The sequence below is a fragment of the Anomalospiza imberbis genome, chromosome 8 (genome assembly GCF_031753505.1).
Source record: "Anomalospiza imberbis isolate Cuckoo-Finch-1a 21T00152 chromosome 8, ASM3175350v1, whole genome shotgun sequence".
Lineage (NCBI taxonomy): Eukaryota > Metazoa > Chordata > Aves > Passeriformes > Viduidae > Anomalospiza > Anomalospiza imberbis.
Window position 1 is genome coordinate 14,691,452 of NC_089688.1, and position 12,208 is coordinate 14,703,659.

Below are 12,208 nucleotides of genomic sequence, written 5' to 3' on the forward strand. Positions count from 1 at the left end.
ATGAATTAAAAATTTATCTTTAAAATTTGCTTTTTCAAATTTAGATACACACTGGCTCTGATTTCTGACTTTGACAGTATCTTTTTCCTTCCCTTCCCTCTCTTTTCACCCTGCTCTTTCACCCACTAATATCTTTCCTTAGTGGATACAGCAGTATTTTGCCGATGGTTTCAGCCATTTTGTATATATGTTGTGAAAACATATTTTTCTGAAAAAAGTGCACTAGCCTTGAAAATGGGTAGACAGAAAAACTGGGAGCAGGAGATGAGAAAAAATTTCTTCTGAAAGGCCTGCCTAAAGACACACAGGAAAATAAAGTGTCTGAAAAAACATGTCTTGGGCTCCTGATTCCTTGCCTCTGAGTTGGGGTTTGAGACCTAAATTTCATAAAGCTCCTGAAGCCTTTTAGTACCCAGGAGCCATTTTGCTGAAAAGCAGTTTGAGCCAAAACATGCTGCTGGCTCTAATACCCTGCTCTGAGCTTTCTGCTGCCCTTGGAATATCTCAGTCAGCAATTCACTGAAATTGTTAGGGAAAGCTCTCCAAGTAGCATTTTATTTCAAAAACAACAGACCTTGATCTTTTTAAAAGAAAAGCACCAACAAAAAAACTTAAGGTGTGCTTTCCTCTCTGCAGAAATAAATTTTACTGTGTTTTTATCAAGAGTTGAGATAACTAGGTGGATTGAAACTGCAAAATTTTTTAAAAGTATAGGTAATTGAGGTCTTTCTGCATTTATGACTTTATGATAAGAAGAAACCAACCACCTCTTGTGGGTGAATAAAGGGCCTGCTTGGTTCCATGTTTCTCCAATGAGTGTAAGAATCAATAGCAAACAAGTGAGCCTTGAGAAAGTTAGTCTGGTTTAGACAATCTCCTTTGGTCCAGTGCCTTGCCCTCCTCATTCTTGTGTTGAAGTTTCTATGGTCTTTGTGCTGGTTACTGTCTTGGCTTCATAGATCCAGCTGACCCAAACAGACATCAGGGTCAGTTATGCTTAGCAAAGGGAACAAGATGTTCTCAGTGCACACACCCACACTGACAGGCAGGAGCCCTCTCCCAGCCAGTGAGGTAATTCTCAGGGCTCCCAGGCTACTGTTTGTACCCAACCTGCAAACTAAAAGCTGGACATAAACATGACCTCAGAGGTTGTTTCCTAGAACGCTTCTACTACTACTATTACTCTCTCCTTCCTGACAAGGTGCTAACATGGGATGTGGGCAAAATTACCCCTCAAAAGTTACCAAACCTGAAGGGCATAGTGAACCTGCAGTCTGGAGCCCCCAAGCCAGAGGAGAACCCAAGTTTAAACATCCAGTTTAAGATACAACAGCTTGCAATTTCAGGTGAGTGGGGGGGTGGTATTACATGAAATTGGTGCTGGCAGAACGAGTTGGTGTAGGAAATGAAGTGGGAAACTGTTAATCATTTATTTGGAGGTGCAGATCTGAAGTCAGCTTGGTCCAAAATATAAAGTCTGATTTACCCAAACCTGACAGTTACCCTTGCTGGAAGATTTCTTTGCTGGGAATTGTGAATTCCCAATTGTTTTGCTCAAGACAGACTGTGAGAAGTATGCAGAAGAATGGATTTTTCTTTGTTGACTTGTGCATTAAACATGCAAACTTATCCTTTTAGTGAAGATTGATGGATGATGATTTAGTGTGCTGCTCCTGACATGCTTTAGCTTTGTAGCACTAAATCTCTTTCTAGTGGTCATAAAAATGCATTCATTTCGAAGAATGCCCTTCTTACTCTTTCCTTCTGGAGCTCATTAGTTTTTCATCTTTGAAACAATCTGCAAGTAAAAGCAGAATGAAGTCTATAGGCTAAGTGCAAAAGTAAATTTAAAGCAGACAAGGCCTCAGTCTGCTAACACTTAAATCATGTGAGTTGTCCTTGTGTAAAGTGCTTCTCCAAGTAAGCTTTGCAGGATTGAGGCTCTAACAATGCAAGAACTCACATTCGGAGAGGTGGAGGAGGGGGATGATTGAAGGCAGTTGATGAGAGTTGGTGGTAGTACATGTGGTAGCTTTCTGGATAGGTACCAGGCTATGGTGGTTTTGGCCCCTAGACTATTTGGAGTAAATAACAGTTCCTGTGTAAAAACAGAATCCTGCAGCTGCCTCCTAAACTAGTTTAAATCTAGCAAGATAGAGCTGGTCCAGTGGCTGGATGCCAAGGGTAGCAGACCTGTGAGAAACACAGAATAACCTGAAGCTGTAGGTAATTAATAGCTACTGGCATTCCTCAAGGAATAGCAGAGGGATTGCTGGTTCTTGCAATTACAGCTGGGAGTGAAAAGAATTCTAAAACTGGTCCTTTGCTTCATCTCCATGATCAGAAAGGAGTGCAGTGCACAGGAGCTGTGGAAGGCAGACTCAGTTGCTCCATAGTTCATCTCTTGGAAGGAGGATGTTGGCTTATGGAGTAGAAGAGAAACAAGGTGTTGTCCTGCCAAGACAGCTAAGACTAGGTGACAAGAATTTTCTCACTTGCCACTCCAAACCAGATGAACTTGTGAAAGAAAGGAAAATGAGCTTCCTAACCAATCCTCATTAATGTGCTTTCAAGACAGCCAGATTTCTAATCAGACTGCTGTGATTCCTGCTTTTAACTTCGTACTTGTCTCTGTCTTTTTTCAGGACTGAAAGTGAATCGCCTAGACATGTATGGAGAAAAATACAAGCCTTTTAAAGGTGTCAAATACATTACAAAAGCAGGAAAATTCCAAGTCAGGACATGAGAAGATGCTAAGAGGAAATTCCCCTTAAAAAAACTTGACTGCTTAGTGACTTAAGTTGGTTAGGTGCCAATTAATTAATAACACTGATTAGTTTGGGATCGAAGCATTTGTGCACAGCAGCTCTTAAAATGAAAGCATAGCTTAGTTTTTCTTAATATGGCTTTAAAATAAGGTACTTTTTTTCTATTACACTTTCACTCTTTTTTTACTGAATTGTTGTGCTGGTGAATAGTTTGATATGGGCAGTCCACAGAATGTTGCAAACACTACACTGCCAGTCAGATACCAAAGCCCTGAGGTCAAGCACATTCTGAAGGCCAGACAGGCCACTGGAAAAGTATTCTGGTGGCATGCTTTGCTGCTGCAGCCACCTGCAAAGAAAGCTCAGTTTCACCCAGAGCCAGCTGCAAGCTGGCATTCCACAAAGCAACACGTAATCCCTTCAGAAACAAGAGAGCAGCAGTGAGAGGGGCAGGGGTCCCCCCAGGGCCTGGGACATTGCAAGTGTCACTCCTGAAAAAGCTTCTGATGAAGTAAAAAATAATTTCTGTGTTGTTTACAAGAAATCGCCTTTCTTAAGAAGCATTTGCCTTAATCAGCTTTCATTTCTGCCATCTGCAGATGAGCTGATAAAAATAACATCCTGCATTAAATCTGGGAGGTGATTGTTGCTTTAGTAATCCACTTTCTTTCCATTCAATCACATCATGCCCATCATTTTTTTTTAAGAGTACAGTTGCAGAGAGTAAGATCTATTTTTTATGTGAAGCCTTTGCTTTGATTTACATGTTCCACTTGTTTGAAGTGGATGCCACCAGATCTGTGCAGTGCGTACCTTCGAGCATAGCTTTTTAGATAGCACAGTAGAAGTGTCAAGTGTATTTAATGGTTGTGTGCTTTAATGTTCTGAAATAAAGGGAACTCCACTGCAAATATGTCTCCCCTTATGAAATGTTCGTGCTCTTGTAAATGATTCATGGTGCTCTTAAGCAGGAGGCATCTGATACACTATTAAACAATGACTATTTGCTATATCTTTCCTGAACTTGGTCACTGTGCAGCTGCTTAAGCATTTTAAAAGGCACAGTAGGTAAGGTCCCTTTCATATTTCTTATTTTTAAATGGAAGACAGCTGTTTATTTATGATATTTCAAAGGCTCAACACTCAGAGCAAAGCTGACTGAACTTCTTGCTATACACCAACAAAAACCATCTCTCTAAACCAATACATACTCCAGAGTAGCTATCAGGTTCCAAACCATGCATTTGGTCAGTATTAATTAAGGATGGGATACTGGAGACCCTTTTTTTTGTCTAAAAGACCCTTCGTTTGTAAGTCTGTTTGGCTTACAAATCAGTGAGTTGGTACTAGCTTTGTTTCAGATGAAGAGTAGGAACCAAAGCTACTTAGTAGTCGAAATTTCAAATACTGGGACAAAAATGATCCAGTCTGGAACGAAATCCATCTGAACCCAGTCAGTAAGGAAAGAAATGGGCATACAGTCTCTATTTGTAACTTCAGTAATATCATTAGGGTAAACTTGACCATAAACAACCATTTTGAATTTCTAAAATTACAGTAGATGAAACAGCACTATGAAGAACAAGTGCTCTGTGTTTCAGCTAATGGCATCCTTCAGTTACTGTACTTATAGAAGGAATCTTGTCTTCAGAGGTAACAGGTAACATCCCAAGCTGATGTCAGAGTACCTGGAACTGCTCTCTGCATTAGCAGCCTGGAAATGCTGCTCTGTGGCCTGTCAGAGCTGACACCCTTCCTGAGCTAGGACATAAAGGAGTGTCAGAGCTCCAGTCCAACCCAGCGCTGCCTCCCACAGTGACTGAACAAGCCCTGCCTGCTCCAGGACCTTGGGCACAACAGGGAGGCTCCCACAACAGCTGTGGTCAGGGGAAAGCCCAGCTCATCACCACAACTCACTGTCAGCAAGAACTGCACTCACCTTTAGGAAGCCAGTCTAGGCATGGAGACTTGTTTTGTCAAGGAAATGGCTGCAGGTGTGTGAGGCCACTACCTTTTCTTGTATATGTGCTGGTTCCTTCTGTACCTCCAAACACAGGAAGCTCAACTGCAGAAGGAGGCCTGTGTCCCTGTTCTGTTAAAAAAAAATAATGGACCAGCACTTCTCTGAAGAGTAGAGTTTAGGGAATCAGTCTGTAGCATTAGCGAGGAATTACACTGCCAGGTTTGATCTCCCCTTCTCCTCATGTCCAGCTCTGGGAGTGCTGACAAAGGTGGTTGTCTGTCAGGCTCTCATCTTCTTTCACATATGGAGAGAACTGTGAACAGTACAAAACTCTGAATTTTACCCATTATTACTAAATGGGTAAAATATTACCAGATGCCCTCTAGGACTATGGGGCTATGTTTGGTCCTACAGTATCAATAAACATTGGTTCCAATAAGTCAGAACATTACGTGCTGGTAGAAATTTTTAGCAAAAAGTGTTTATAAGACATTCTTACAGTGACAGAGTGAAGGAAATATAACAGTGGTTTCATACTCATCAGCCTTGCATTCACTTTAAGAAGTAAAATTCACATGAACAAGATGCTGGTCAGAGTAGCAGTTCTTCCCTACTGACAGGACCAGGCCAGCCCCACTTCAAGTTTTCACAATACAGCAGATGACTGTCAGGTCTCAGGAAAATCTCCTATTCTGTCCCACTGAACACAGCTTCCAGTAAATTCTTTAATTACTAGTTTGACAAGCACAAAAGACAAAAAAACCTTTGTTTAATCTCCTATTTGAGAAACTCTACAGTTTCTTTCTGTTCAGAACATGTAGAAACAACTCTTCTTTTGCTTTAGCTTTTTGACACTGTTCTTGTTACAGCATCATTCACTGCTGTTACCATTAACACTCAGAAGCTGATTTTTGTACAAATGCATTTTTATTGTTTTAACAGAACCAAAGAAAGGTTGAAAACATTAGACTATACAATACATTTTGGTTTATAAACTAAGTTTTATAGTGGTAAAACATTTCTAAGTGACATTCATGGTCTTGTTCAAATTTTTGCTGCACTTCAGGTCTGAAGACCAATAGTGTTCAAAAATGAAGTAATTGCATAAGGTGGTCAAGTATCTCAGCTTCTATAAACAGTTTGAGAACTTAGAGCAAACATTCTGGAAGAATATCAAAGGCAACCATGATTCATAATTCTCCTGCAAACATTCCTCAATAAACAAAAAGTGATCTTTGGCATAAACAATTATGTATTAAAGGCATTAGTAATATTGCATTAATATCATTCAAGCAACTAAACAGTGATGCTAAAATAATAATAATTAAAAAAAAAATCTCACAGAGAAGCCTGGATGGCAGGAGCAGGATGAGGGGATGTGAGGAGCATTGAAAAGCAATACATGAAGACTATTTAGAAAATCCCTTTAAAATAATCCCTACATATTCAGTGTTATGTACTATTAAATAGAAATTACTACATTAAAATTATGCTAAAGATCTGATATAAACCAACCAAATGCATCCAGGTTAAGGCTCTGGCACCTCTTCCTTCCTCTTCCTGCAGCAGGTAACTGCAAGAAGAGAGTACTAAGGAAAGATCCTAAGTACCAAATATTTAATGATGCCCAGACACAAGGAGCAAATCCAAGAAGAACGCACGCCTTCTCTTGCTGAGGTCAGTTTGAGACAGTTGTATTATCAACAGTTTAACTTCCCTTTTTAGATAACAGTGCAATGAAGGGGGTGGAGGGGACAAAGTCCAAGCACAGAATAACTGTTGCAGGCAGGTAGAGGACAGCTGAGTGTGCTGTTAACACACAGGAGTGCTGTGTCTCTTCCTTTGAGCTGTTAAGACTGAGAAGTTTTTCCCCCAAGGACACTTCTATTCAAGGTGGTTTCATCGTGCAACAATTCTCAGCAAATTAAGAGGGTTTTATGAGGTCAGTGCTGATTTGGGCAAAAGTCTGCAAGTATTCCTTGGAAATGCAGAAACTCAAACAAGTTTTCCTTTCCATAGGGCAATTAAATGAATGGGTATGAATATATGTATATATATATATGAAGCCATATTCAATTATGGAAGGATGAAACATCATAAGTCTATTTTAATAAGGGGAGGGAGTTGGGGGGGTTTATTGTTGTCATTTTGTTTGGGATTTTTTTTAAAGCTACAGTAACACTTTGTTCAATTCACTTGGAAAAAATGGTTTTGAGACTCCAAACTCCAAGCAGTAAAACTAATGAGGTATGTGCAGCATTTAGGAACCACCATTTGCTGGTAGGCACCAGCTTACCTAAAGAGGGTTTCATGTCCCTGCAGAGCTCAGGCTTCAAGAAGCTTATGCATTGCTGGAAAGAAGAACAGTGAGACTAAAGGTATTTTTAAACTGAATATAGTTATCTTTTAATTTTCACCTTGAGCACCTGGAATAACATTAGATGGAGGGAAGAGGGAAATAAGAATAATTCCATGTGCTTATTTGATTTTCAAAAAGAAAGAGCCAGCATGTGGCATTTTCTGGTCCTGGACACGTAGCAAGTTAATAGAACCAGGATTTTTCAGCTCAATACATTGCTGAATTGAGCAAGGAAGGAGTGGCATGATTTAAGGTCTCCAGCCATAAGGCTCAAGCTGTCAACAGTGTGCCACTAACAATCTGAAAAACCTTTCAGTACAGTACAAGAGTTCTGGAATGCCTACCTACAGGGTGACAGGAGGGGAACAGAGACAGCTCCAGTTACTGTTAAAGTACTGTTGGCCAGGCAAGAATTAAAAGCAAAAAGCATTTCAGACACGGAGTTTTAATCCTCAGTTTACAACTGTTCTGCTGCCCCACCTTCCCTCTTTTAATCAAAAACCCCACACATTCCATCATTTCTGCATGGTTTTAGAATAGCCAGATAAAATCCTGTTGAGAAGTTGAATGTTTCTGTGTCAATGATTGTCCCTAAAAAACTGCCAAGTAACCAAGTGTCCTAAACTCTCAAGACAAGCTTAAAGTGAGGTCCATGTTTTATATCATCATATGGAAACTACTGGAATATGCAGTGCATAAATGAAATGTGCTTCTGGGAGTACAAAATTCACTAAGAGACTCTTGAAAAGCAAAAAAAAAAAACCAAATTAAATATAAGAACCGTCTACCGTTGGCAGCAAATTAGAGGTGTTGGATATCAAATGTGTTCCAAAGACATTTGAAATGCATTATCATATAATTCATACCCTTAGAATGGGGCATTAGCATAAGCTAATCTTAAGCTCATGTATACAGCACCTTCTGCTGTTAATATATCTCTTCTGTTTCCAAAAAAAAAAGGCATTTTATGTTACAGAAACCAATACTAATGTGGCAAGTATTTACTGATACCATGGGGTCTTTCTGACCCAGCGAAGAGTGAATCCAGCATCTGTTCTTATCTTAATGGATGCTGCTTCAGCTTCTCTCACAGTTTCCTTCACAGACTGCATGAGATTCTGGGCATTATGAACCAACATCTCAGTTGCCTGTCAAGAAAAAGAAGAATTTCCAATCTATCAGTAAATACCATGATTATGACAGTAGCATCTAAACTCTTTGTGCACAAAAACTCCAGTACAAATATACTCTCTGTTGCCCGAAGCTATGAAAATATAATTGAAGTAACTGTCTCTGGGTACCAGCGTTATCCCGACTCAAAACAAAACTTTCCTGTTCCTCACCGTGTATTTGTGCAAAATCTGAATACAACCTTAATGTCACTAAGTAGAATAACCTCTCTCGGAAGCCAAAGCTGCGAGATTTCTCCTGAAAAGATGCATTTGGAAGGTAACTGAGCTGCAGGGGACTCGAGATAATGTTGGAAAAAAGCCGCTTCCCCTGGAATCCACCCGAGGGCGCCCCTGCCCCTCGCAGGTCCAGTCTGCGGTGGCCAAGTCCTTCCCTCGGCTTTTTACTGGCAAAGCAGGAGATTAACAAGTTGTTCTTCACAAAACTGGAACCCGAGTAGCTTTTTGGCTTGTTCCTGTGTTAAACTGTAGCGTTTGAGCCGGAAACCAAGGTGCTCTACTAAAGTTATCTTCTCTAAACAGCTGAGGTGAGCTTCAACATCAAGTTCCCAGAACACATCTGCTAGAACAGGTTGTGTATTTGTCCCCATAAGAGTGATCTACCATCAGTCTTTACACCTCTTACCTGTTCCGACTCTTCGTCACTGATATTAGTTCTGCCCAGCATGGTAGCTTTGACAGTGGAGAGAATTTTCAGCTGTGTACTGATGGTTGGAATTCGCTCACAGACCTAAGTAACAGGGATAAAAACCACTTCATATTGTAAATTGAACCAATACATTATGCATCCATTTTCTTCTGATTTTTTTTTATTTTACTATTAGAAAATGAATGAATATAGAGGTGATCCTACAACCTTCAAGACCATCTGATAAATATTGGTAGGATATTTGAATCTTATTTTACTTGCTTTGGGAATATTTGGGATGGAGATGACATTTTTCCATTCTTCCTGATATTCCTCAAATGTCTGATTGGTTAGGAATAGCGTGAGATATATATATATATATATATGCCCGAGACTAAAATATCTTAGAATTGTTGCATTTCTGGTACTATTCTTTGATGCAAAGGAATGAGTAAATGAAATACAAAACAATGCAGACTTAAGACAGATCAGCACTTATAGCACAGTATTTGTTCAAAAGTTCTTTTGACATCAAATTCTAACTTTACAGAATATATGTTCACATAAATATATACATATATATACACACACACATATATATGTATTCCCATGGGATCTAAAAACACAGACCTTGACAAAACTTTCCAAGCCAAGGGAAGATACCCGTGATTTACTGGCACAATTCCTGTGCTCACCCCCACTGAGCGAGGCACAGCAAAGGCAGCGTGCGAGCAGTTTCCTCGTTACCTGCAGGAGGTTTGTTCTGATGCGCTTGTCCGTGCACTGCTTTGCCACCTCCTTGGCGAGCCGGGTGACCTCGTCGGACGCCTTGGCGATGTCCTTGGCACACTGGATGAGGGCGCGCTTGTTGCCGCTGCCGCCTCTGACCAGGCGCGACATCTCGGCCATGAGCAGCGCCATGCGCTTCGCCGCCGCGATGATGTCGTTGCCCTGCACGGAACGACACAGTCACTGCTCCTGCCAGCACGCTGGCACGTCACCGCTCAGTAGAAACACTTGAAGAAGTTAAGGGAGGAAGAACCACTTGTGAACACAGAAGGGGTTTCTTCAAGGAACAGGGAAGATCTGTACTAACTACTTGTTTATGACATTTTTTTCTAAACTTTCAGGGAAAAAAGTTCACTTCAAAACTGAAAAAGAAGTTGTAAAGTGTTAGTTTGTCCATGGAATGAGCTACTGCTCTGATGACTAGATTTTAGGATAAAGCATGTTATTAGCATTTGAAATTCCAGATTTTCCCCCAAAAAGACTTATTTGAAAGTCAAAAAAATATGCTAAACAACCTGTTAAACCAGTTGTTGTCATAACAGTTGAGCATGGAATTTTCAGTGGCATCTGAAACTAAAGTTGTTAAAGCACCAGCTATGCTTCTAGTAATGCTAAAGGATAAATGGAAACGAATCTGACACATATAACTTCTGTCACCAGTAATGTGGAAGTGAGATGCAACTTTTACTTTTTTAAAAATTATTCCTTGAAAATAAATCTTTATTGATACAATCTCTCCCTTTAAAATAAAGTCTCCAGGAGAGAAGAACATGGATTATCAAAAGATAATCTAGTGATATTTCTTATATTAAAATCAAGATTCCTTGTACATCAAAATTTACCTTCACAGAAATACATCTGAGAAATATTTGATATGTGAATGAATTGTGACCAAGGCAAACCCATTTCTTATACACTGTTCCAAAGAGAAACCTAGTGCAAGGGAAAGCAGACCTAGCTGATTGATTGTTAGTAGTCTGTCAGTACATTTAGTATATTTATCTTATTCCCTTTCATAGAAAGTTGTTAGTCAAAAGAGAACTATTTGGTGCTTTGAAGCATTCCTTTGGTGAGGATGAAATAGCAGCAGCGTCAGTTTAAGTATTAGTACACACTTTCCCTGGAATAATCCCACACATGATGACCAATGAAGTTCAGAGCAAGGAGTACCCAGTGAGAACCCAGCTGAGCCAAGGTATCCTCTACCCTGTGCACACATTTCTGTGACTCACTACAAGCAAGTTCAAGATGATATCCCAGGCATTTTACAGATACAGTGACCCAAACAGCTGAACTATTCGTTACCGTGACCTATTAGCTAAACAGTTTGCTACTTTAACCAGTTAGGATATAAATGACATAACACAAAGCTTTTCCATGTTTTCACGTAGAAGGATCAGTGTCTAACAAGCTATCCAAGCACCAGAATCTGAAAAGAACAAGAACATTTTTAAAGCCCTTTTTATTAAAATGGTTTAGTATATATCTATCTACGTAAGTATACACACACACATACATATGCACACTCCCCTAACTTTTGTTTGTTATGGGACACCAACCTTATTTTTTGCAGCATGCTATGAAAAGTGCCCAGTCTTGCAAACATTTGTGCTTAGACAGAAGACAGGCTACTTGTGAATGTCTGAACCTCATTAGATTTCCACTGGTTTCATATAGACAGGATCTCAATTCAGCAGCTAACAGCATTCAGTGCAGCTTCTTCAGAAAAGAATTCTCTCAAGACCAGCATTTGCAATACAGCCCAGTGCAAGCCAGCAGTCAGGCAGTCTCTTCCATAAACACTGCCATACAAAGCCGTTCCTTGTTGGAAGGGATGTTAATTGGCGGCATCAATTGAGGCCAAGCACAATAGACACCTTAAATGACTTCTTGAATTCTGTAACTCTGCTGCATCCGGAAGTCATTAGGAAACCATTAACCATGGCTTCCCAGGTAGCACATGAATGGAAAAAGGAACCGAAGGGGAGGAAGACAATCCCTATTAAAATTTCAAAACTGCCATAAGAAAGAAGACCAGGCAGATGCAAAGGGAGAGGAAGTCTTTGAATGTTAATAAGTGACCCCAATCAAGCTTCAATCCGGCACTGACAAACAGATCTAGCAAACTTGTGAAGCCACTCTCAGTCCTTAAAATGAAGTGCAGACACACTTATTCATTCAGGATGGCAGGGCCCAGCAGGGATCAAGAGTGATGCAAATGTGTCAGCGTTCCAAGTGGCCGGATGCACGCGGATCAGTCCCGGGGACTCAGGAGTACCTTACTAGACCACTTGGTTGCTTCCCGGTGTAGAGACTGAGCAGCAGCCAGAATGGGCTGGTTAACGGGCTGATTGGTTGGCATTAACAGCAGCTCAGGCTCGTAATCATCTTCAATGTCATAGGGGAGAGTGAATTCAACATCTGCATCATCCTCCTCATCTATATCTACACCAGCCTCAGCCGCTTCATTAATCACAGTCACATCAGGCTTTGCAGGTGGCAGCAAGGGTG

At 40.4% G+C, this 12,208-nt stretch overlaps 2 protein-coding genes across 8 annotated transcripts in view; one reads left to right on the forward strand and one right to left on the reverse strand.

Annotated features, from left to right (window-relative positions):
• The window catches only part of AP3M1 (adaptor related protein complex 3 subunit mu 1), a 32,438-nt gene that overhangs the window by 15,962 nt on the left and 4,268 nt on the right, over positions 1–12,208 (forward strand). For 2 of the 6 annotated variants that reach the window (XM_068198534.1, XM_068198538.1), the window contains exons 8-9: positions 1,202–1,346; positions 6,301–7,576. In XM_068198534.1, coding sequence (XP_068054635.1) covers positions 1,202–1,346; positions 6,301–6,407 — 252 coding nt within the window. In that variant the 3' untranslated portion in view covers positions 6,408–7,576. Of the gene's footprint in view, positions 1–1,201; positions 1,347–2,645; positions 3,680–6,300; positions 7,577–12,208 lie in introns of those variants that run through there. The other 4 variants (XM_068198537.1, XM_068198539.1, XM_068198535.1 and 1 more) reach the window with 3 other exon arrangements.
• Positions 5,640–12,208, reverse strand: part of VCL (vinculin) — a 57,282-nt gene continuing 50,713 nt past the window's right edge. Inside the window, exons 19-22 of one of the 2 annotated variants that reach the window (XM_068198550.1) lie at positions 11,976–12,185; positions 9,656–9,859; positions 8,906–9,010; positions 5,640–8,238 (exon numbers count right to left, since the gene is read on the reverse strand). In XM_068198550.1, the coding sequence (XP_068054651.1) occupies positions 8,092–8,238; positions 8,906–9,010; positions 9,656–9,859; positions 11,976–12,185 (666 nt within the window). In that variant the 3' untranslated portion in view covers positions 5,640–8,091. The remainder of the gene's footprint in view (positions 8,239–8,905; positions 9,011–9,655; positions 9,860–11,975; positions 12,186–12,208) is intronic. The other variant, XM_068198551.1, reaches the window with a different exon arrangement.